Here is a 24,222-nt window from a genome sequence, read left to right as displayed (position 1 = left end):
TTTTAGATCTACATTAATAAGAGAAATGGGACGATAAGATTCAACTTCATCTCTAGGTTTACCTAGGCTTGTGGAGCAATGTAATAGTAGCGGCATTTGCGTAAGGTGGAAACGACCCAGCCTCCGAAGCTGTAACAAAATAACCCAGAAGTGGTTCACACACCTGCAGTGCCAACATTTAAAAAAATTCAACTGAAAATCCATCAGGGCCCGGAGCCGTACAAGAGCACAAGTTCTTGATCGCCTTTTGGATTTCTGTGCCCTGTATAGGGCGATTCAAAGCTTGTCTTTGCAGGTCCGTGAATTTCGGCATGCCCGCATCTTCTATGTAATCCAGGACATCGGGACCACAATAAGGGCCTGGGCTAACATAGAACTCCGAAAAATGGCGATAAAAAGCATCCGCTATGTCATCCGGCTTCGTACAGTAAGAATCTTGGCCCGTCCGAATTCGTGAAATATATCTATTGTCCTGCCAATTCTTAGTTAAAGTGGCCAACATTCTGCCCGTCTTGTTCCCATAAAGATAATACCTATACTTCCGATATAAAAGCGAGCGTTTAGTACGATCATGTAGTACGGCATTAAGGGCAACCTGGGCCAACTGAAGTTCCTCCCGTAAAGCAGGGGTAGAATGTTGTAGATATCTGGCTTTCAATTGAGAGTAATGTTTTTCCAAGCGAATAATACCATTCGAAATATGTTTGCGATGGGACGCCATGTAAGAAATAATATGCCCCCGAAGAACAACCTTGGCCGTCTCCCAGAATAGGGCTGAGTCTGATTGGTGGTGGCCATTAGTCAGGAGATAATCATCACAACTTTTACGCAAATATGCGAGAAAATCAGGATCATCTTGCAAATACGATGGGAAACGCCAGCGATATGTTCCCCGAGGAGAAATTCCCCAAGAAATGTCCACACAAATGAGGCAATGATCCGACACCTCCATGGGTCCAATAGTGGCCTCTGCAACCTGGGAAAATAATGATTCTGAAACCAAAAGATAGTCTAGGCGGGAAAAAGTCCCATGGGCACGAGACTGATGAGTGTAGTCCCTTTCAAAGGGATGGAGCAACCAAGGATCTACCAAGCCCAAGGATTTACACAGAAAAGGCACTCCTTTAGAGACAATGCCTTTAGGTAAAGCAGTAGGGCTAGATCGATCAAGCGAGGCATCCAACACCTGATTAAGGTCCCCAGCCACTAGAAGGGGTAAAGATGTGTCCAACAGACCCAAAGAAACCAAAGAAGTAAAGTAAGTCTGAGAATAAGTATTATGGCCATAAGTGACCAATAACCGAAAGTCAATACCCTGTAAGGAAATATGGAGCAGTAAACATCTACCCTGTGGATCTTGATGGAGTAAGGTAACAGCACACTTCAAACCCTTACGGACCAGCAAGCAAACCCCAGCCTTTTTCCTCTGGAAGGAAGCAAAATATACAGAGCCTACCCAGCCCCGCTGCAGTTTTCGATGTTCCTCTACTGTTAATTTAGTCTCTTGGAGACAAGCCAAATCAGCATGATGGTGCTTCAATTGTCATAAGATCTTTGTTCATTTAATCGGGGACGTTATACCAGAAACGTTCCAGGAAACAATACGAAGTGTGCTATCACCCATGGGCTCCAAACAGACAATATATATAGAACATAGTATACATATCCCACACCCGAGTGCCCAGCCTCACTCAAGTGTTTACCAAGAGACACCCAGCAAATAACAAGTCAGAAGATATCAATTGCAGAAAACAAAAACCCAAACAAAAAACAGTACAAAATAGTACCTTATATAACAACCCTATGGACTGTTCCCTCCCAAACCCCCATATCCCTCCCTATCCCTGAACAAACCCAATAAACATATCCCTAGGAATATGTAGTAGGTCCGTGAAAGACACCAAACGAGACCCTACTCTTCATAGAACAGTTATAGAACCAAAAACAAGAAGGAGCATTAGTACAGAATAGTACAAATACTAGGCAAACCAAAAAGAGTCACCCTGGCCTGGATTCACAAAATAGAAAACCCCAGACAGAGTCATGGAGGCTCTGCAGAGGAGCCAAGAGTAACATTAATGAAATCTTCAGCCTCTGTAGCCACAGTAAAAGAGTGACAAGTGCCATCATGCTGGATCTTCAGCAGAGCTGGGTAGACAAATAGAAAGTGATGTTTAAGATCCACCAGCTTCACACAAAGTGGGTAAAAGGCCTTTCTCCGTTCAGTCAAGGCTGCCGAGTAGTCCTGATTAATGCGAATAACAGAGCCCTTTAATTTCAGTGAGTCTCGTTTAGCCCTGTACTGGAGTAAGATATCCAATTTGTGCCGATAATTCAAAAATTTGGCAATGACCACTCGCGGGCGGGACTCACGAATAGGCCACACTCCAAGGCGATGGGCCCTCTCCAGGCACAGAGAATCCGAGGCCACAGTATCCGGAAACTCCAGTTCTAGCCATCCTTCCAAATCAGCAAGAATTGCGCATCAGGAATAATTTCAGGGACCCCCAAAAAACGAAGATTGCTGCGACGGGCACGGTTCTCCAGATCATCAAGTTTGTCCGCCTAGAGTCGTACCATCTCCTGCAGTGCTGCGAGGTCTAATTCGTGCGAATTGATCATGTCTTCCGCCGTAGACACCCACTGTTCCAGCTCTGTAGTGCGGGCTGCAGTGTCGGTGAGCAGTTGTTCCAGGCGGGTCATTTGAGCAGCCAGTGTTTCCATTTGGGGGCCCAAGACCTGCGCTACCGCAGTTTTGATGTCGTTGAGCACCGTGTCTGTAAACTCCGACACAGCAGTGCCGGACACAGTCGCCATCTTGGCCTCACCGGGTTTCGGGCGTTCCCGTTCCTTACGTGCTAGTTTCATGCGCACTGCTTCCTGAGAACGCGTTAAATATCTTTCTTTGGGTCCCGGGCTCATCCGCCACTGTAAGAGCCGGCCAGGATGCCAAATCAGTAAGCTAACACTCCAGAAAGAAGAGTAGGGCCCCGGAGCTGATCAGGAACATGTCCTTATCCACTCATAGCGTCACATGACCTCCTTGATAACATTTATAAACAAAGCACTGCCCGCTCTAATTCGGCAGCTAGAACTTTGTTTTATATAAAGACAATTGTATAGAATATTGTTTCTTTTTATACTTTACTAAAATAAGTTCAGTATAAAACTATTTGAGACTTGTTCGGGTGGGTACTGGGCAGAGATGGGGACCGAGCTTGCGGGGACTAGATGGGGATGGGGGTTAAATTTTTTCACTGTGTCATTCTCTATTTCTTATCTGTGTTAATACAATCAGCCTATTTTTTGTAGTTTGTAGTGTACATATAAGGAGTATGAGCTGGAGGAAAAGCTATCCAATGTACATAATTGACAGTTTTCATGTCAGCTGTAGCATAGCAGAAAAGGGTAACAAAAATGATAAAGAAGAAATGCTAAACAAGTTAGGGCTTTTCAGCTTGGAAAAGAGATGGCAGTAGAGGTATGACAGTTTTATAAAATCCTGATTGGGGTGGAATGTTTATATAGGGGAGAGTTGGGTAAAACTAAACTAAAACTAAAATTTCAGCTAATACCATGCTAGATTATGGAAAATAAAAATGGAAATTTGTTGAATGCAGCTATTTGAATAGATAATACGTGCTGTTTGAATGGATAAAATAATCTTTGAATTTAGCTCCCGCAGCTACCCTGTGTGAATTCTGGAGTGGATCTGGGGTGAGATTCCTGTCTAGGAGTAAACGGAACTATGACGAGTAAAAAATCCAGCCCAGACCATAAGGTTTTTGCATTTTGAGCAAGTGAGGATACCGGCTCTACAGCTGTTAAGATGATGACGAGCCAGGGAGACACTGACCAGAACGCACTCAGTAAGGAGTTGATTGAATCGCTGGAACCACCCCCTGCAGAAGCGTTACTGGCAAGTAAAGATGATCTTCAACAATGGATGGGTGAAATTAAATTAGCTTTAACAGTCTTTACGTCAGATATAAAAGTGAATATTGATGGGTTACATAAAAAGATGGACGATATGGGACAGAGCCTTAAAGAATTTGAAGAAAGAGTTATTCCACATAAATAGGAATTAGATGAAATTCAGAAACATTGTAATCAATTGTATTCAGTAACTGAGGACTTACTTCTTAAGATCGAAGATGGAGAGAATAGAGCAAGACGTAATAACATATGAGCCTGTGGGGTCCTGGAGAGTGAAGAAGCTAAAGATATGGCGGTCTTAATGCAATCTATATGTCATAAATTTTTGTAAGCGGTGGATCCAGAGACTTATCAGTGATAGAATTTGAACAAGTCCATCAAACTCTGGGCCCCCGCCAGGCTGGGAGACCGTGAGACATAATAGCGTGTTTTCTCTGCTTTCCCCAGAAGGAAAGGGTGCTACAAGCTGCCTGGAAAATTGGATTTCTTATGTTAGAAGGAGCAAAGGTTGAATTATATGCTGACTTATCTGCAATTACTTTAAGACGTCGGAAAGAATATAGAGAAGCTACAAAATGCTTGCAACAGAAAAATATAAAGTACAAATGGCATTTAGAAATGTGCATCACCTTGAATACATGATTAGATGATTAATCAAATTTTAAATAAACTTGAAACGTTCATTTGGTATATCCTTCATGATAGAAAACAAGCTGCACAAAGTCACATTGGCAGGAGAAGCTCAGAAGATACCCAGGCCAATCTCTGGCTGGAAGAAAGAGATAAGCAACAACATGGACAATCAAACCTGGTAATACAGGGTACATCTAATCAAAGATGGTATCGAGTTAACCAGAAGTAATGGTTACAGAGACAAATGGAATAATAATGTTAGGAGTGATTATTTATATACTAGTCTTATAGCCTGTTACATTAACGGGTGCTATAATATATGTGTGTGTATCTGTCTTTATTTCTTTTTTTTTCTCTCTCTCTCCTTAGCCGCTTTCTGCATTTCTTTCTTTCTGTCTTTTTTTTCCTTGGCTGTCCACCACCACCCCTTGCCTGCTCCCCCTGTCCATTCTCCCTTCTTTTTACCTCCCCTGTGTCCACCACCACCCCTTCACTGCTCCCCTTATCCAGCAGCAGCCCTTCTCTCTTTGTTTTACCTTCCCCCTGTCCATCATCACCTCTTTCCTGCTCCCCCTGTCCAGCAGTAGGCCTCCCTTCCTTTTACTGCCCCCCTGTCCATCAGCACCTCTTCCTCTGTCCATCCCTACTCCCCCTGTCCAGCAGTACGCCTCCCTTCCTTTTTCTGCCCCCCCTGTCCATCAGCACCTCTTCCCCTGTCCATCCCTGCTCCCCTTGTCCAGCAGTACGCCTCCCTTCCTTTTTCTGTCCCCCCCATCCATCAGCACCTCTTCCCCTGTCCATCCCTTCCTCCTATAATCAGGCCCACCATTAATCTACAGGATCTTGGCCGGGAGAGGGAAGAAACACATGCACGTGTACCTGTTGCCAGCTCCGCAGCTTTACCATCCTGCAACCCAGACACAAACACTTCCACCAAGCCCCACACTCCATTCTGTTCCGCAGCCATGAAGGAGAGGGGAGGGGACAGGGGGGAGGAGCCAAGGCTTGGAGGCGTACGGGAAAGCGCAGCAGCAAAGGCACAGTCTACAGCCGGCAAGGTCGTATGTCGGGGTGAAGCGCGCTCTGCGCTTGCACCTCTCACGGAAGTTTTTTGCTGAAGGACAAAGCTTATTTTTTAGTTCAAAGCCGCCGGTGCAGCTCCTCTCTCAAGCTGCACCTGCGTCAGAGAAGGCTTCCAATGCAGGCGGGGATCGAGAGAGGAGCCGCCGCGGCAGCTTTGAACTAAAAAATAAACTTTGTTCGTATCGAGGCATTACCAGGTGTTTTCCACAAATTGCCAGATTATGAGGTAGAGCGGCGTGAGTGGGGGGGGGGCCCGATGCCTTGCGCGCTTTCGCCACTCCCGCTGGCTTCTTAGCCCTTTTTGGCGTCTGCCCTCCGCCGACAGCCCTCCTCCCGGCAGCCGCCACTCCGCGTGTCACGTAATAAGCGCACATGCGCACTCTTGCCAGCCACATCCCGACAGATCAGATCTCAGGGAACATGCGGCAAGAGTGCACATGCGCACTTAGCGTTTTATTATTATAGATATTGGACAATTAATAAGATTGGTCTGAGATTTTGAGGGGTGGATGAAGGGTAACTTGAGTTTGATATGGGGCTATTCAGTGATCTCTGGTTATGTTAACTGAAGTTAGGTCTTGGACTGGGTACTTAGCCCAAGACAGGAGGGTATCGGGAAAGTGGGAGGAAGAAGGGGGGAGTGAATGTATGAGGGTTACGGGAGATTTGGGAGTTATTTTGTGTAAATGTAGGGTAGGTTTGAGTGGGATTGGGGTGGGGAATGGGGAGAGGTCAGGAGGTGATTGGTATGTGGGGGAGAGAGTGAAGAAACTGAGTGATATGAATGAGATGAGATTTATTGATTTGAGAGCTGTTACCTACTTGATTGAATATGACTTTTAAATATCAAAATTGTGTTTCATTAAATGTTCGTAGATTGAATTCACCAAGGAAACGTCAACTTTTTTTTTTTTTAAAAGAGGCTGAATGTATGTATGTGTCAATAGAGTTTGTCCAAGAGACAAGTTACTCCCAAGTTATGAAAAACTTTTTGCTCATAAAAATTATTCTCTAATCTTCTTTGCCTCTAATAAAATTAAATCTAAATCAAATGGTGTTGCCATTATTTTGGTAAATTAATTATCCACTGTTGTAGTAGATGTTATTAGAGACAGAGAGGAGGGTAATTTGATAATAGGAGGAGATTTTAATTTGACTCTTCAACCAGAGAGAGATAATTCCTCTTGATTGGCTTTGTATGGCAAAAAGGATTGGAAACATCTGAAAAAGTTTTTGGAAAAGTAGGATTTAATTGATATTTGGCGTTTTCAACACTCATTTGACCAAGATTATACATTTTATTCAGAACCTTATGATACCTTTTCTAGAATAGATTACTAGTTGGTGAATAAGGAACTTATCCCTCAGGTGGGTAGATCAAATATTGCTGCACGAACATGGTCGCATCATGTCCCTGTAGATATTAATGTTTGGATTTTGCAAAGGGAATGTAAGTTAAATATTGGAAATTGGATGATTCTCTATTGTTAGAGCCACAAAATATAGAACAAATAGGGAAAGAATTGCAAGACTATCTAGCAATTAATATGGATGACCATATTAATTGCAAGACTATCTAGCAATTAATATGGATGACCATATGATAACCATATGGGAAACATTGAAAGCAGTATTAAGAGGGAAAATTATTTCATTAGAGTCATATAAATACAAGTTAAAAACACAAAAAAGGAGGGATCTTCTATCTCAGATTTATCAATTGGAACTTTATTATAAAAAAGGGGAAAATAGGAAAAGGAAATTTATAGATCAAAAAATGTTAGTTAGGCTTAAAGAGTTAAGATTAGAGCTACAGGAGATGGGTTTGGCTAATATTAGCATAAAATTATAATCATTAGAACAAAAATATTTTGAATCAGCTAATAAAACAGGGAGACTGTTAGCTCATAAACTACGTAAGAAAGCTTTAAGAAATTATATCACTAAAATAACTGATCAAAATGGTAAACAATCTACAATTTCATCCCAAATTCAAGATGCTTTTTTGCATTATTATAAGAAATTATATACTCCTGAATATGAAGAATCTGCTGACTTCTTGAAGGAGAAGGGGATTGAAGGGTACAGATAGAGGGTAACTATACAGGTACTAAATGAATAGGGAATAAAGAATTTAGGTTAAGGACCACTTACAGGTCACGGACCTGGTGGGCCGCTGCGGGAGCGGACTGCTGGGCACGATGGACCTCTGGTCTGACCCGGCAGAGGCAATGCTTAACCTTTCAAATTTTTTTGATCATTTGGATATTCCTTCTTTGTTAAAGAGTGATTTTGAACAATTGTCTATGCCTTTTGATGAAGAAGAGGTTTTTGGGCTATCAAGGATATGAAAACTGGAAAAACACCTGGTTTAGATGGGTATTCATCCAGGTTTTATAAAGTTTTCAAAAGCTATTTGGTTAAACTGTTGGTAGCCTTTTTTAACGGTATAGAAAAGGGTTCTTTATTGTCACATTCATGGAGATTAGCTGGTATTTACCTTAATTTTGAAAACAGATATAGATCCAACCAACTGTGGTTCATATCGACCTATATCTCTCTTAGGAGTAGATTACAAGATCTTTACAAAAATCTTGACAAATAGATTGCAACAATATGTTCCACAATTGGTGAAAGATGATCAAGCAGGTTTTATAAGAGGTAGACGAACCTTTTATAATATCCGAAAGGTATGCCATTTATTATGGAAAGTTGAACATTCAGGAGAGTCAGCCTTGATTTTAGGAATAGATGCGGAGAAGGCCTTTGATAGGATCTATTGGCCCTATCTTTTTAAGTTGTTAGAAAAAATGGGCTTTATGGGAACTTTTATGACTTGGACTCCCCTTGCTTGTTTAAGGATTAATGGATCATCAGAAAGTTTTCAGTTGAAAAGGGGGACCCGTCAAGGCTGTAATTTATCTCCGACACTTTTCTCTATGGCTATGGAACTTTTCTCTATGGCTATGGAACTTGATATTCAAGGTATTAATTGTGGATGGGTGGAACAAAAAAAAACTGCTGTTTGCTGACTATGTTCTTTTCACCTTGGCTAACCCAGTAGATTATTTATTGACAGTAACACAGATATTAGATCTTTTTGCCCTGATTTCAGGATTCAAAATTAATGCAAATAAATCTGAGATTCTAGACCTCTTCTTGAATGAGATGGAAAAATCATATATAAAAGAAAAAAATGGGCAGACCATCATCTATGTTATCTAGGAATAAATATAACTAGAACTATGGCTGATTTGTTATTTAAAAAGATTATGAATGAACTGCAATCCCAGGACAAATACCATCTTCCTTTTTTAAGGGATTGGAAAAAAACCTTTTTTGCTTATATTTGGAATAATAGACATCCAAGGGTACAATGTAACATGCTATACCAACCCAAAAAATTAGGTGGAATGGCAGTTCCTCATTTTTGATCATATTATCAAGCAGCCCAATTGCGATATTTGATTAGTTGGACGTATAAGGTAGATAAGGGGTGGGTAAATTTAGAGCAAAATTTGCTAGAGGAATTTCTTCTATGGGTAATTCCATGGTTGCTTATTGAATCTTTGTGAAAGTTAGCCCTTAATGATAATCCAATTATACAGCATATATTGGTATTATGGATTAAAATTTGAACTAAGTTGTTGGAATCTCGAAATGTCTTTCATGAGGTAGCTATAAGATGTGCCCCCTTCTTTCCTCCTGGGAAAATAGATAAGGCTTTTTACTATTGGGAAAGACATGGCTTGAGAACTTTAGGCCAACTAATAAAAGATGGAAATTTAATCTCATTTACTGATTTGAAATCAAAATATGGATCAAGATTTATTTCAATATAGACAAATAAAATATTTTTATCATAAGAGAGTATTACAAGAATTAAAACAACCACCTACTTTACTAGAAAAGGCATTTTTGAATGGAGCAAGAAGAGGAGCTATTACATGCCTCTATAGTGCTATTATTCAAACTGTTCCACTTCCTACTAAATATAAAATAACTTAGGAGGAGATTCTTGGGAAAACTTACAAACAAAATATTTGGAATAAACAAATGAGCTCTTTATTATGTGTATCTATCTCTAGCAATCAATGGTACTATACTCCTGTACGTTTAAAAGCTATATTTGATAAGGGCACAGACCAATGTTAGAGATTGTGTGGATTTCAAGGTTCATTTATCCATATTTGGTAGAATTGCCTTAAGGCACATATGTTTTGGGATCTGGTAACGAATTTTGTTTTTGGGGTGTTAGAGCTTCAGATATATAAGACTAAGGAACTTATGGTTATATCAGTAATACCAACACATCAAAGGAAATGGATTGGATTGGTAATGACAGTAGCTCGGTTCATAGACAACGGCGCAAAAGACAAAAGCGCGCGCTGACAATTGAGTGCAGCGCACGCCGCCGCGCCGCTCTAAATTACAGTTTTTAGGGGCTCCGACGGGGGTTTTTGTTGGGGAACCCCCCCAGTTTACTTAATAGACATCGCGCCGGCGTTATGGGAGGTTTGGGGGGTTGTAACCCTCCACATTTTACTGTAAACTGAACTTTTTCCCTAAAAACAGGGAAAAAGTGAAATTTTCAGTAAAATGTGGGGGGTTACAACCCCCCACACCCCCCATCAGAGCGCTAAAAACAGTAATTTAGAGTGGCGCGGCGGCACGCACTGCGCTCAATTGTCTGGGCGCGCCTTTGTCCCGGCACGCTTTTGACCTGACACCCAGTAGCTCGTAGGGTATTAGCTGCATATTGGAAGAAAAAAGAATTACCATCAATTAAGATAGTTCAAGATAAGGTCAAATTTGTCTATAAGCTAACTGCCATACAAAGAAATCAATTATCTATGTTTCAAAAAGTATGGTCCAAATATAAAATGTGGTAGGAATCTATCATCTCAGAAATAGACTTGAATGTTAAGAAGTTATGCCACCTCATGACCTCTAAGGGTAGGTGGATGGTGGGGAGGGAACTGCGGGTGGTTAATTTTTTATTTTATGATGTGGTGAGATTTGAATATATTTATGATTTGTATATTGGATGACTAAGTTTGTATTGTGAAACTATTTCAATAAAGAATATTTTAAAACCCACAAAATTGAGAATATCATGGTGCTTCTGCTTATATCTGTGTACGATTCTGATTTCTCCATCTGAAAAAGGATGTAGCATAGCAGAGAAGGGTGACAAAAATGATAAAGGGGTGAGAACACTTCCTTTAAAGAAGAAATACTAAACAGGTTAGGGTTTTTCAGCTTGGAAAAGAGTGGGGGTATGACAATTTTATAAAATCCTGATTGGGGTGGAATGTTTATATAGGGGAGAGTTGTGTAAAACTAAAATTTCAGCTAATACCATGCTAGATTATGGAAAATAAAAATGAGAATTTTTATTAAATGCAGCTATTTGAATGCATAATACAATCTCTGCTTTTCTTTTTCTACTAGGAGCTTGTCAGACTTTTGCATAAGGCTCTGGAAGCAGCACAGCAGGAAAAGAGAGCCTGTAGCACCTATCTGGATGCACCAGAAGAGAAAGACCGCCTTGAGCTGGTGCGGCACAAAGTCAGACAGGTTGAGGAGCAGGGGAAACAAGTGGAGGCCCTGGAAAGGGATCGACGGGAGCTGAGTGCGAGCCTTGCACAGAAAGAAGAGCGCATTACTGAGCTGACAGAACATGTTCAGCTCCTGATGCAGAAGAACAGTGCCAAGCAGCAGTACATTGTCAAGCTGATGGAGCATACCTGTAGCATCAACCTCATCCCTGAGAGAGATCCTGAGGCTCTCCCTACTGAGACCATTCGCCAGCAGCTTGAAAAGATAGAACACCTCCAGGTATGGGGCCCTGATCTCAAAGACAGGAAGATGGGCAGTTATAAATTACTAGAGGTTACTGCTGCTATTTCTTACTGTTTTAAGGTCACCATGAGAAACATTGTTCATTAGCACCCTGTTTTACAAAGCCCGGTTGCATGGGCCGCTATGGTAACTGTTCTGAAGCCCGTAGGGATTTAAAGGGCTTTGTGGAAGGTAGTGTTTGGTCTAAATAACGTGTTTTCCCCGAAAATAAGACAGTGTCTTATATTAATTTTGGGCCCAAAAAACGCACTAGGTCTTATTTTCGAGGTAGGGCTTATTTTTTTCATGTATATGATCTCTTCCTCTCCTTCACCCCAATTCTTCCTCTTTCCTTTCTCTCCCCCACATGTGCAGCATCTTTCCTCCCCTCTCACCCATCCTCGTGTGCCTTCCCTCTGCAGCATCTTTCTATCCCTCCCTCCCATCTCCTTGTGCAGCAGAACCCTTGCCCAGCTTCCATCTTCCCTCCCTCCCTCCCATCCCTCATGCAGCAGAACCCTTGCCCAGCTTCTATCCTTCCCTCCCTCCCATCCCTTGTGCAGCAGAACCCTTGAGCACCCCCTGCCGCTGCCCCGTCATGCAGCCGAACCCCCGCTGACCTTCCATCCTTCCCTCCCATCCAAACCCTGCTGACCGCGAGTCCTACATACCTCCCTCCAGAGCAGCGTCGGACCGGCAGCACTTTAAACAGGCTTCGCGGCTTCTGGAGCAGGCAAATGATAGCAGGATCAGGGCACTAATGCTGGCTGCCCGAAGTTTGAAATTGCAGTGCCTGAGGAGGTATATGGCAACAAGGAGCCAAACTCTATTCCGAAGTGGTCCAGGTGAGGGACTGAAAAAAGAGAGAGGCTACACTGGGGGGGGGGGGGAGGAGCAGAATAGGGTATGAGACTAGTGGGAGGCAGGGGTGGGGCATAGCACTGTGGATGGGGTGGGGCCAAGGACAAGGGTCATTTGTCTTTCTTAACAAATATGGTAGCCCTAGCCCTATTTATATGCTGCTAGTTCCTTGCTGATTCACACTGCAAATAATGTGTCAGTAGGACCCTTTTCAGCTTTTGTCTTTAATCAGTTACTGTGGTTTGATTGACAGATAATTGAACACAGTGTTTATCCTGATGCCTAAAAGAAAACTCCTGCAAGGTTCTTTGTAAAGGTTACTCTCAAACCGTTTAGAAGTTCTTTGTAATTTGTTTATAGTAGTAGTTCTTAACCGAATTCTTGAGACACATGCAGCCAGGGTTGAGAATCTCTGGTTTATAGGGGTTAAACTTTCTGTATCCTTCATTTATTAGGATGACATTGAAGCTTACAAGACTCAAAACAAATTTCTAAATTCTGAGATCCACCAAGTAACTAATATTTGGAGGACTGTTGCAGAAAAAGAAAAAGTTCTTCTAATGAAGGTGAGAAATTATACTATGCACCATATTCTTGTATAGTGAGTTCTTATTGTAAAGATATCACCACTTCAGTACAGACCTGTAGTTATTCCATGTAATTTTATAAATTAATCATGCCTTTTCAGTAGTAGTTGAACATTACATTCCGGTACATTAGATATTTTCCCTATCCTCGTGGTCTTAGTATGAGTGTGAGATGCATTTCATGTACAGTACTGTCCTTTTGCATTTCTTTTCAAAATAGGACTTAATTTACTATCATGTTATCTCATAATATAAATGCATTATTTATACATGGAACCCCCTCCCCTGACTATCTTCCCTTTTCAAAATAAGGGGACAGTATGTATAGGGTTACCAGATTTTTCATTTGGAAAATCTGGAACTCTAGACCCGCCCCCAGTCCTGCCCCAGCCCCCACTGCCTGCTCTCATCGGCGCAGATGTCCTCCTGCTCAATGCGATGTGGAGGAAAAGTGCTGGGTTTTGAAAAGCTGTCCAGACCCCCAGACATGTCCTCAAAAGGAGGACATGTCCAGGGAAATCCAGATGTCTGGTAACCCTAAGTATGTACAAGGGGCTAAAGCTCTCTTCTAGTGTTATTCTGGACAAGTGGGTCATCTCCCCATGGCTGCGAGCTATATGCAGAAAGAATCCACTCTGGGTTTTTTCTGTGATCCTCCTACTTCACTAAGAACTCTACTGCCACCTGCAATTTTTCCCTTCTGCACATGAGCTGGAAGGAGTGTTTCTTATTTTATTCGGTGTTTTCAGTGCTCGGAGCTTTCACCTTGGTTTCAGCCCTGCCTTCGTAGAGAAGAAGCAGACTACGATCTTTTTCTATTATTATTTTCTAGACTATTCAAAACTGGAGATATAATGGTGCTTGGATATGAACTTTGATATGAAATTTTGTATGATTGTTGTTTTCTTATAGTTTTTGAATTTTTTGCTCCTTGAATTTTTGGTTTTTTTTTTCTAAAACACTTTTATATTTTCCTTGTTCCCAAACTGGATGCACGTTTGCACTTTATGTTTATTTATAAAGGCTATTTAACATTATAAGGGTATCATGATGTACTGGGCAGGATTTATTTAAACCTTTGGTCTAGTGCTAGTCACTTATGAATACCTGCCCGGGGCCTTTTGTTATTCGTAGGGATAATTGAGACCCCTGTATTTAATCATTGAGTTCATTTAATGATTGAGTTTATGGTGCAACTACCATCCTAGCGTTGATTTAGCAAGGAAAATTGTACCAATTTTTTTGAATGAGAGTTTCTATATTATTGGTATTTACAATTTTTGGTTTTTTGAAGCACCTTTGAAATACACCAGAAAAGAGCAGTGAGGGAAATATAGTCAATGAGAGAAAACAGTCAAGACATATGATTGCAGCAAAGATAAAGCTAATGGGAAGGCGATTTGAAAACAAGCATGCAGGGTTATAAACTTAAAACGAAACGAATATGTGGCCAAAAGAATGAATAAAATGAAATGAAAACTGAAGGCTGGGGCAGCTATGGGAAAATAAGAAACTCAAAATGGAAAGCCGAGTGAGGCTTGGAGTATACATGAAACAGCAGAAAACAAAAAACACTGACAATGGGAAGAATCATATTGAATAAAATAAAACATTGAATATCTGTCTTGAATATTAGCACCATAAACACACTTGAATCAAAGCAATGAAGACTTGAAAGTGAAAAAAAAAGATCAACATGGTACGTGCTTGCAGGGAGAAAATGAAACTAATCTACAGAGTCAAAGGTAACAAAAGAAAGACTAGCAAAAGGAAGTAAAAACATTCAAAAATAGAAATAGAATATATAGAAAGAAGGACTTACGTATGGTGAAGATAAGGCGAGAACTAGTGTCTACAGAAAAACTGGAGAACACTGCTGAGAAAGTGCGGCGAAAATTAGGCTTTTATTTATTTTTTATTTATAATTTTGAATACATTACAATATCCAATAATTCAAAAGAAAAAAGGAAAATCACATAAAACAATACATAATCAAATCATATATACATAATTCCTTTTAAGCCCACATTAATGGGGAGTATATCTTGCTATTTCTGACAGAATAAAGTTCAAGAAAATAAAGGGCAATGATTCTTGGTTCACACTAAAGAACCTTGAATCATTCCTTAAAATGGAATACATTTATATTAATTCTCCTCAAATTCTCAGCTAGGTGAAACAAATCTCATTTCTATTTCTATTCTCTTGCAACTAAAAATTGTTGTAATTGTATAGGATCCCAAAAAGAATATTCAATATCTTGTAACTTGATCATACATTTACAGGGAAATTTTAGGTAAAAGGATGCATCCAGTGCCAACACTCTATCCTTCAATTTCAAAAATTCTTTCCTCCTCAACTGAGTGGTTCTAGATACATCTGGAAAAATCCTAACCAAATCCCCACAAAATTTCATTAACCTATTTTTGAAGTAAAGCTTCATTATCAACATCTTATCCATCTTGCTCATGCATGTTATTACCAGGGTGGATCGACTCTGAATCACATCCTGTGTATCTTCCAAAAATTCAGTCAAATTTACCTCTGGTGTGGTCAGATGGTCCACCTCCTGGGCAGATTCAACTTTTTTTGGAGGAATATAATAATAATTATTTATTAGAAAATTCTCCGCATTGGCTATTCCCAGTACTTCTTTAAAAAACTTCCTTAATAAGATCTCAGGTGACAATAAATGAGTTACTGGAAAATTGACCAAGCGGAGATTTTTCACTCTATTCATGTTCTCTATAGATTCAATTTTAGAATGTATCACTGTAGAATCTTTAACAGCTGATACCGAGACAGCTTGTAAGTTATTACATTGTGTTTCAACAACATTTAATCGTTTATCCAAACAACCTAGATTAGAATCCACATTTTCTAATTTAGCAGAAACTAACTGAGAAAAATCTCCCATTTGTTTCATCGTTGTCCTGAGAAACCCTTCAACTCTAGATATTCCTAACCATAAGTCCTTTAGAGCACAGTTCTTCAACCGCCGGTCCGCGGACCAATAACGGTCCGCAGGAAATTTTTGCCGGTCCGCACAGGACCGGCAAGATTGACTCATTTGAACTTCCTGCCGGTCCGCGCAGGACCGGCAAGATCAGCATCGGAAGCGTGCGCTGGGCCGGAGAGATCTTGGGGAGCCTCCGACAGTGGCTTTCTCCCCTCTCTGCAGCTCTCCTTTACTTCCCAGCGCAGCGATTCACGAAGGCATCCTCGGGGCTTTTGCTGAGTCGCGGCTGCCTCTGATGATGCAACTTCCTCTTTCCTCAGAGGCGGCGCGACCCAACAAAGGACCTGAGGCTGCCTTCGTGAATCGCTGCGCTGGGAAGTAAGAAGAGCTGCTGGGAGGGGAGAAAACCACTATCAGTCTGGGAAGCTGCTGGGCAGGGGAAAAAAGGGACAGCTGCTACTGGAGAGGGAGAAGGAGAAGGAGAGATGCATCTGGGAGGGGAGGAGGGAAAGGAATCTGGGAAGCTGCTGGGCCAGGAAAAAAAAGGGACAGCTGCTACTGGTGAGGGAGAAGGAGAGATGCATCTGGGAGGGGAGGAGGGAAAGGAATCTGGGAAGCTGCTGGGCCAGGAAAAAAAAGGGACAGCTGCTACTGGAGAGGGAGAAGGAGAAGGAGAGATGCATCTGGGAGGGGAGGAGGGAAAGGAATCTGGGAAGCTGCTGGGCCAGGAAAAAAAAGGGACAGCTGCTACTGGTGAGGGAGAAGGAGAAGGAGAGATGCATCTGGGAGGGGAGGAGGGAAAGGAATCTGGGAAGCTGCTGGGCAAGGGAAAAAAAAGGGACAGCTGCTACTGGAGAGGGAGAAGGAGAAGGAGAGATGCATCTGGGAGGGGAGGAGGGAAAGGAATCTGGGAAGCTGCTGGGCCAGGGAAAAAAAGGGACAGCTGCTACTGGTGAGGGAGAAGGAGAAGGAGAGATGCATCTGGGAGGGGAGGAGGGAAAGGAATCTGGGAAGCTGCTGGGCCAGGAAAAAAAGGGACAGCTGCTACTGGAGAGGGAGAAGGAGAAGGAGAGATGCTTCTGGGAGGGGAGGAGGGAAAGGAATCTGGGAAGCTGCTGGGCAAGGAAAAAAAGGGACAGCTGCTACTGGAGAGGGAGAAGGAGACGGAGAGATGCTTCTGGGAGGGGAGGAGGGAAAGGAATCTGGGAAGCTGCTGGGCAAGATAAAAAAAGGGACAGCTGCTACTGGAGAGGGAGAAGAAGGAGAGATGCTTCTGGGAGGGGAGGAGGGAAAGGAATCTGGGAAGCTGCTGGGCAAGATAAAAAAAGGGACAGCTGCTACTGGAGAGGGAGAAGAAGGAGAGATGCTTCTGGGAGGGGAGGAGGGAAAGGAATCTGGGAAGCTGCTGGGCAAGGAAAAAAAGGTACAGCTGCTACTGGAGAGGGAGAAGGAGAGATGCTTCAGGGAGGGGAGGAGGGAAAGGAATCTGGGAAGCTGCTGGGCAAGGAAAAAAAGGGACAGCTGCTACTGGAGAGGGAGACGGAGAGATGCTGCTGGGAGGGGAGGCAGGGAAGAGAGTTACTGCTGGACAGGAGGGAAGGGAGAATGAAAAAAGGAAGGAAACAGCTGGCAGAGAGATTAGAGGAGGGGAAGGGGAGACACAGGCATGAGAAAGTAGAGAGATTGATGATAGGAAGGGGTCAGCAGAAAAATAAGCAGAGGGACAACGATGATAGATCTGGTGTAGGAGAGATAAAAATGAAGAGAGCAGTGAAGCTGGAATGAATCATGTAAATAGGAGAGAGGGGCACAAGCTGGATGGAAAGGGGAGAGGGACATAGAAAGAAGACAGATACCATATGGAAGGGGGAGAGGACAGATAGTGGATGGAAGGGGCAGATGCTGGATTGAAGAGACAGAGAGGGCATACGCTGGAAGGAAGAGAGTGAAAAAAAGATTGAAAGCAGAAACCAGAGACGACAAAAGGTAGAAAAAAATAATTTTATTTCTATTTTGTGATTAGAATATATCAGATTTGAAATATATATCCTGCTAGAGCTGGTGTTAGACATAACTGGGGACTGCAAAACCCAGGCAGTGCTTCTTTAGCTTTCAGCTGTCTTAGGGCGCTCTCTGACCAGGGGGCAGTTGCCCTAGTTGCACTCCCCTAAAACTATTCCTGTCATGTGTTACTTCAGTATTCTGTTAGCATGATATTTCTGTGTAGCATTCTGTAATAATTTGGCTTGTTCAGTTTTCTTGATAGTAGAGGGGATATATGTGAAGGGGAGGGGAGACAGGGGTTTTGTTGATCCTTGCTCTGAATTATTTGTATTTATAAAATGACAATTGTACAGAATATTGTTTCTTTTTATACTTTAATAAAATACATTCAATATAAAATCATAACTGAGGCTTGTGTGGATGGGATCAGATGATTTGTGGGGACCGAGCTCGCGGAGATGGGGCGGAAACGGGATTTTTAAATTTTAGTCCTAGTAGTTTGCCGGTCCACAAAATAATTATTTTTTTTCTGCCGGTCCACGGGTGTAAAAAGGTTGAAGAACACTGCTTTAGAGTAATATCCTGTGTTTCCTCTGTTCGTGGGTTTTCATCCACTCCTCCAGAAAATATCAATGGTTTAGGTATTTCAGCATATACTAATTTACTTATATGGGTAGATGAAACCACTTGAGCATCGGATATAGTAGGGTTTATATTCCCACTATCACTGGGTACCGGATGAAGGGGAGGAGTGCGATTGAGGGGACTTATTGAGGCTCCTGACAAGGAGGAATCCACATTTGGTGGTACCGCAAGTGGATTATCAGAAAATAATGTTAAATGTCTGTCCATTGGACCTGATACCACTGGTGTAGAGCTTTTTGGTTTAATCTTTCTTTTTCCCATATTCTAACGGTCATATAAAAAGTTATAGGAAAAACTTTATATTACCACGATTCCAGCTCCCGGTCTCCTTGGTCTCCGCAGCGGCGGCTTGGTTATTAAGTGTTGGAGACGGACCCGATGACGTCTCTGAAGGTGCCTGCCGGCAAGTGATACAAGGTTGAAAACCGCTGCTGCGGGAGACCAGGGACCGGCACACAAAGCCCCTCAGTGGTATCCTCCGACACGAGCAAGGCTCCCAGTGTGACCACGGCGGCGGCTTGGTTATCAAGTGTTGGAGACGGACCCGATGACGTCAGGGGGTCCGTCTCTGAAGGTGCCTGCCGACAAGTGAAACAAGGTTGAAAACCGCTGCTGCGGGAGACCAGGGACCGGCACACAAAGCCCCTCAGTGGTATCCTCCGACACGAGCAAGGCTCCCCGAAAATTAGGCTTTTAAATAGGCAAGGTGATGATGTCAAGGGGAGGGGGAAGGAAGCAACAAACTTTATTTGAAAGACACTGGGAACATGCTGCACGTGACTGGCCTGAAGTCTATTTCTGGGTCAGCTACGTGCTGCAGGCAGGAAAAGAAGACCAGCCTCTCGGCTCGAGCTGCCTCTAACCCTGCGGGATCCCCGCAACCTTAAGGGGGAACCCGTGGGATCCCCGCGGGTCCTGCGGGATTCCCGTCATCCCCGTTCACATGCAGCTCTCTAGTCTGCAGTCCACCAATCCTAAGAAATAGGACCACATTTGAAGAAATTGGATGTGTAAAGAGTGCTTTCTTATCTGGAGGTCACCAATGAGTTTAGACTCTGACCATCTGTTTCAGCTGACTCAGGCGACTTAGCAAGGTGTGCCTGCTTCCAAAGTCACAATTTCCAGATGGATCCATAAGGCCATTTTGTCAGCCTATGTTATCTGTGGGAAACAGTCCCCAATTTCTGTTAAGGCACATTTGACTAGAAGTGTAGCTTCATCATAGGCAGAGGCAAGCGTAGTCTCTCAAAAGTTGATTTGTAGAGCTGTAAATTGGTCCACTCTATACTGCAAATTGGTCCACTCTATACTGCGAATTGGTCCACTCATTTGCAAAGTTTTACAGGGTGGACGTTATAGCAAGAGAGGACTCTGTCTATGGATCTTCAGTGTTACTGGCTGACACAGTCAGCCCACCCTAGATTTCTGGGACTGCTTTTGTATGTCCTGCTTGTTCAGAATGACACACCTGTTACACTGGGAGATTATGTCCTTACCTTGATATTTTTTCTAGTAACAATATTTTTTCCATTGTGTCATTCTGGACCCCCGCCCTGTACTTGCTGCACCTGCCTACTGGCTCATTCTGTTTATTCTTCTCCAAGTTTGCATCTTGGATGCCAGTTAGCCCTTTGGACTCTGAGGAATTCTGTATAATATGTTTATGATATTTTCAGAGATGTACCTTGGCTTCTTTGCTGCTTCTGTTGACTGTTGCTTGTTCATTGAGTGTTCAAGTGTGTGTTATGCTTGAGCAGAACAGTTCATTAGTTTGGGAAGTTTCCCATGTTTCCTTACTTCACATTATTTTGATGGAGCTCGTTTGCTTTGGGTACTAACTGCAGGTGGCAGTAGAGCTCCAGGTGAAGTAGGAGGATCACAGAAAAAATCTGGAATGTATTCCTTCTTCATATGGCTTGCAGCCATGGGGACATAACCTGCTTGTATAGAATGACACACCTATCTAATGGAAAAGATATTATCAAGGTAAAGGACATAATCTCTTCCCCCCCCCCCTTTCTTGTATTGTAAACTCTCTCTATCCTGTATTCATCCAAAGAAAACATTGTCGTGGATAAATAATAAGTTTTGACTGGGTAATAAAACTACAAATGAAAACAGTTCACATCATTAGATTTGGATTTGGTACATGCTAGGAACATTTGAACTTTCGTCTTTGAAGCTGTAGCCTCTTATTCCACCTGATAGGCCTAGGATGCAGTACTGTTCAAGCAGGCAGGTCTTCTCTTCTGCACTTACAGTAGTCTCCCCTCCATCATCCACAACATCTGGAACCTGTGAAAACAATTATCGAAAAACATTCTGTTCTAGCCTATTTTGTTTCTTATTCTAGACTCAAAGAACCCCTTTGGATGTATGTGTATGCACTGTTTCCAAACCCCTAACATCTCTGGCTTATGGAAATACTTAGGGAACATTGGGACAAATATCCCCAAACCTCTATCTTCAGGGGAGCTGCGGCGCGAAGGCAGCACAAGCCGCGTGGAGGCTTGTAGTCGGAGAGAGGTAGCCGGGAGAAAGGAGGGCTGAGGAGCAGAAGGTAGCGGCGGCGAGGGCGGGCAGCGGCGAGAGTAAGCTCCGCCCACCCGCACCGCGTCACCAGCGGAGCCAGAGGCCGGACCACCCCTAAAGAGGAGGGGAGCTGCGGCGCGAAGGCAGCACAAGCCGCGTGGAGGCTTGTAGTCGGAGAGAGGTAGCCGGGAGAAAGGAGGGCTGAGGAGCAGAAGGTAGCGGCGGCGAGGGCGGGCAGCGGCGAGAGTAAGCTCCGCCCACCCGCACCGCGTCACCAGCGGAGCCAGAGGCCGGACCACCCCTAAAGAGGAGGGGAGCTGCGGCGCGAAGGCAGCACAAGCCGCGTGGAGGCTTGTAGTCGGAGAGAGGTAGCCGGGAGAAAGGAGGGCTGAGGAGCAGAAGGTAGCGGCGGCGAGGGCGGGCAGCGGCGAGAGTAAGCTCCGCCCACCCGCACCGCGTCACCAGCGGAGCCAGAGGCCGGACCACCCCTAAAGAGGAGGGGAGCTGCGGCGCGAAGGCAGCACAAGCCGCGTGGAGGCTTGTAGTCGGAGAGAGGTAGCCGGGAGAAAGGAGGGCTGAGGAGCAGAAGGTAGCGGTGGCGAGGGCGGGCAGCGGCGAGAGTAAGCTCCGCCCACCCGCACCGCGTCACCAGCGGAGCCAGAGGCCGGACCACCCCTAAAGAGGAGGGGAGCTGCGGCGCGAAGGCAGCACAAGCCGCGTGGAGGCTTGTAGTCGGAGAGAGGTAGCCGGGAGAAAGGAGGGCTGAGGAGCAGAAGGTAGCGGCGGCGAGGGCGGGCAGCGGCGAGAGTAAGCTCCGCCCACCCGCACCGCGTCACCAGCGGAGCCAGAGGCCGGACCACCCCTAAAGAGGAGGGGAGCCAACGGCGCCCAGCCGTTCGGCGCGCGGCGAAGGCGAGCGGAAAAGGCGCTCGCCTTAGCGAGAGCGCCTTTGCGAAGGGCCTTAAGAAGGGCAGGCCAGGTCACTACATCCAAGGACTCCAAGAAAGGAAGACAGCAAGGTAAGGAAGTAAACACATACACGCACACACACAAGTAAAAGGGAAGCAAACACAGAAAAGAAGGAAGGAGTAGGCCCAGGAAGGACCACACATCAAAGGAACGACAGGCAAGGAAGGCACTGAAGAACAGTAGCAAGGGCAAAAGACAAGGTAGAAGCAGGCTAAGAAGGTAGCGCACACACATACACAGAGACAGCAGTAACAAGCTCAGCAGGACAAGAAAAGGCGGACTCAAGAGAGAACACGAGCTAAAGGAGAAGGCAACCACAGAGTGTAAGCAAGGGGCAAATAGCACAAGCGCATAAATAAAAGGAAGCGAAAGACGAAGAAGGTAAGCAAGAGCCAGGCACAGGAGTGAACACACTAGCAAAGAGCAACAGGACTCCTAGAGAGCGGACAAATATGGAAGCGGAAGGAACCCGAAGGATGTGCTTCCCAGTGTACTGCACGGACTGCCACATGTATGACTACCTCCCCTCCGGGCAGCAGTCATATGTGTGCGGACGATGCCAGGAACTGGAGAGCTTGAAGAGCGAAGTCAGCCGACTGAAGATCAGGATCCAAGAGCTGGAGGGACTCTACATCTCCGAAGCCCCCTTCCAGACAGCCGAAGACCCCATGCGAGAGGGGTGCATCGAGGAACAAGTCAGGGAGCTCGAGAGGTTCATCGAGGATGCCTACAGGAGAGTGGAAGAACATGAGCACGGAAGGGAGGAAGACACACAGAGCAGAGGACAAGAAACATCTGACACCAAGGTAGAGGATACCCACGGAGGAACCTTGCTGGAAGAAACAGAGAACACCAAGGGCACAGACCTGCGACCGACACGGAGGCTGAAAGAAGGGAAATCTGCAATCCTGGTGGGAGACTCAATCCTGAGGCACGTTGACAGTCACATAGCAGGAGGGAGAGAGGATCGGCTAGTGACCTGTCTCCCAGGAGCAAGAACAAAGGACATCGTTGACAAGATTGAGAGAATCCTGGAAGGAGCAGAGACGGAAGAGACAGCAGTGATAGTCCACGTCGGGACGAACGATGTCACCAGGAGGGACTACAGCAAAAATGCACTGACTGAACAATTCAAGATCTTAGGAAGGAAACTGAAGATGAGGACCCAGAGGATAGCCTTCTCAGAGATCCTTCCAGTACCGAGGGCAGAAACGAAGAGGCAGACAGAGCTACAATCAATTAACGCATGGATGAGAAAATGGTGTGAGGAAGAGGGATTTCTCTTTGTGAGGAACTGGACAACGTTCTGGGGAAAGAACAAGCTTTTCAAGAATGATGGTCTACACCTGAGCAAGGCGGGAACTAGGCAACTAGCAAATAACGTCAGAAGAGTGATAGAGCAAGCTTTAAACTAAGTAGTAGGGGAAAGCCGACAGTCGACCTGGTATCGACGGTTCGGGAAACAGTACCCAGTGAGGGTACTGAGGGGAAAGATTTTGGGGAAGACACAAGTGGCAAGCAACAGACTATGAACAAACAAGGGAGTCAGATGAAGCGAGAGGGGGAAAGGAGGAACATACTGAAAGGGGAAGTCAAAACGGGACTGGATGATGAGAAAGAACAAGAGGAGGACAGTAGAAACACGCCACAAGGGGAAGACAATAGGAATCTACCACAAAGAGAGGACAAAAGAGACAATACTCAGGAGTTGGCAGGCCAGGAAGGGGACAGAATGAAGCAGGAAATGCAAGGGAAAATAGAAAGGAAGGGAAAATGCCAGGACTTGAACTGCATGTATACTAATGCAAGGAGCCTAAAGAACAAAATGGGGGAACTAGAAGTCATGGCCAAAAATGAGAGACTAGACATCATAGGGATCACGGAAACATGGTGGAACGAGGAAAACAAATGGGACATAGTACTGCCAGGATACAAACTCTACCGAAAAGACAGGACTTACCAGAAGGGGGGAGGAATAGCACTATACATAAGGGATACCATTCACTCAACCACTGTGGACACAGCAGAGACAAATGCCCAACTGGAGTCATTGTGGATCAAAGTACCAGGAAGCAACGGATCTGAGATAAAGATGGGATTGTTCTACCGTCCACCTGGGCAAACTGAAGCTGAAGATACAGAAATGGTAGCCGAGCTGAGAAGGGAATG

The 24,222-nt window shown here is 44.2% G+C and overlaps 1 protein-coding gene across 1 annotated transcript in view; it reads left to right on the top strand.

Moving 5' to 3' along the window:
* TBC1D2 (TBC1 domain family member 2) overlaps window positions 1-24,222 on the top strand; it is a 523,004-nt gene that overhangs the window by 309,805 nt on the left and 188,977 nt on the right. Inside the window, exons 7-8 of the mRNA XM_033918140.1 lie at window positions 11,107-11,493; window positions 12,813-12,923. Of these exons, the coding sequence (XP_033774031.1) occupies window positions 11,107-11,493; window positions 12,813-12,923 (498 nt within the window). The remainder of the gene's footprint in view (window positions 1-11,106; window positions 11,494-12,812; window positions 12,924-24,222) is intronic.

This window comes from Geotrypetes seraphini, chromosome 1 (assembly GCF_902459505.1).
Source record: "Geotrypetes seraphini chromosome 1, aGeoSer1.1, whole genome shotgun sequence".
In the NCBI taxonomy this organism is placed as follows: domain Eukaryota; kingdom Metazoa; phylum Chordata; class Amphibia; order Gymnophiona; family Dermophiidae; genus Geotrypetes; species Geotrypetes seraphini.
This window is presented reverse-complemented; position numbering and strand designations above follow the sequence as displayed.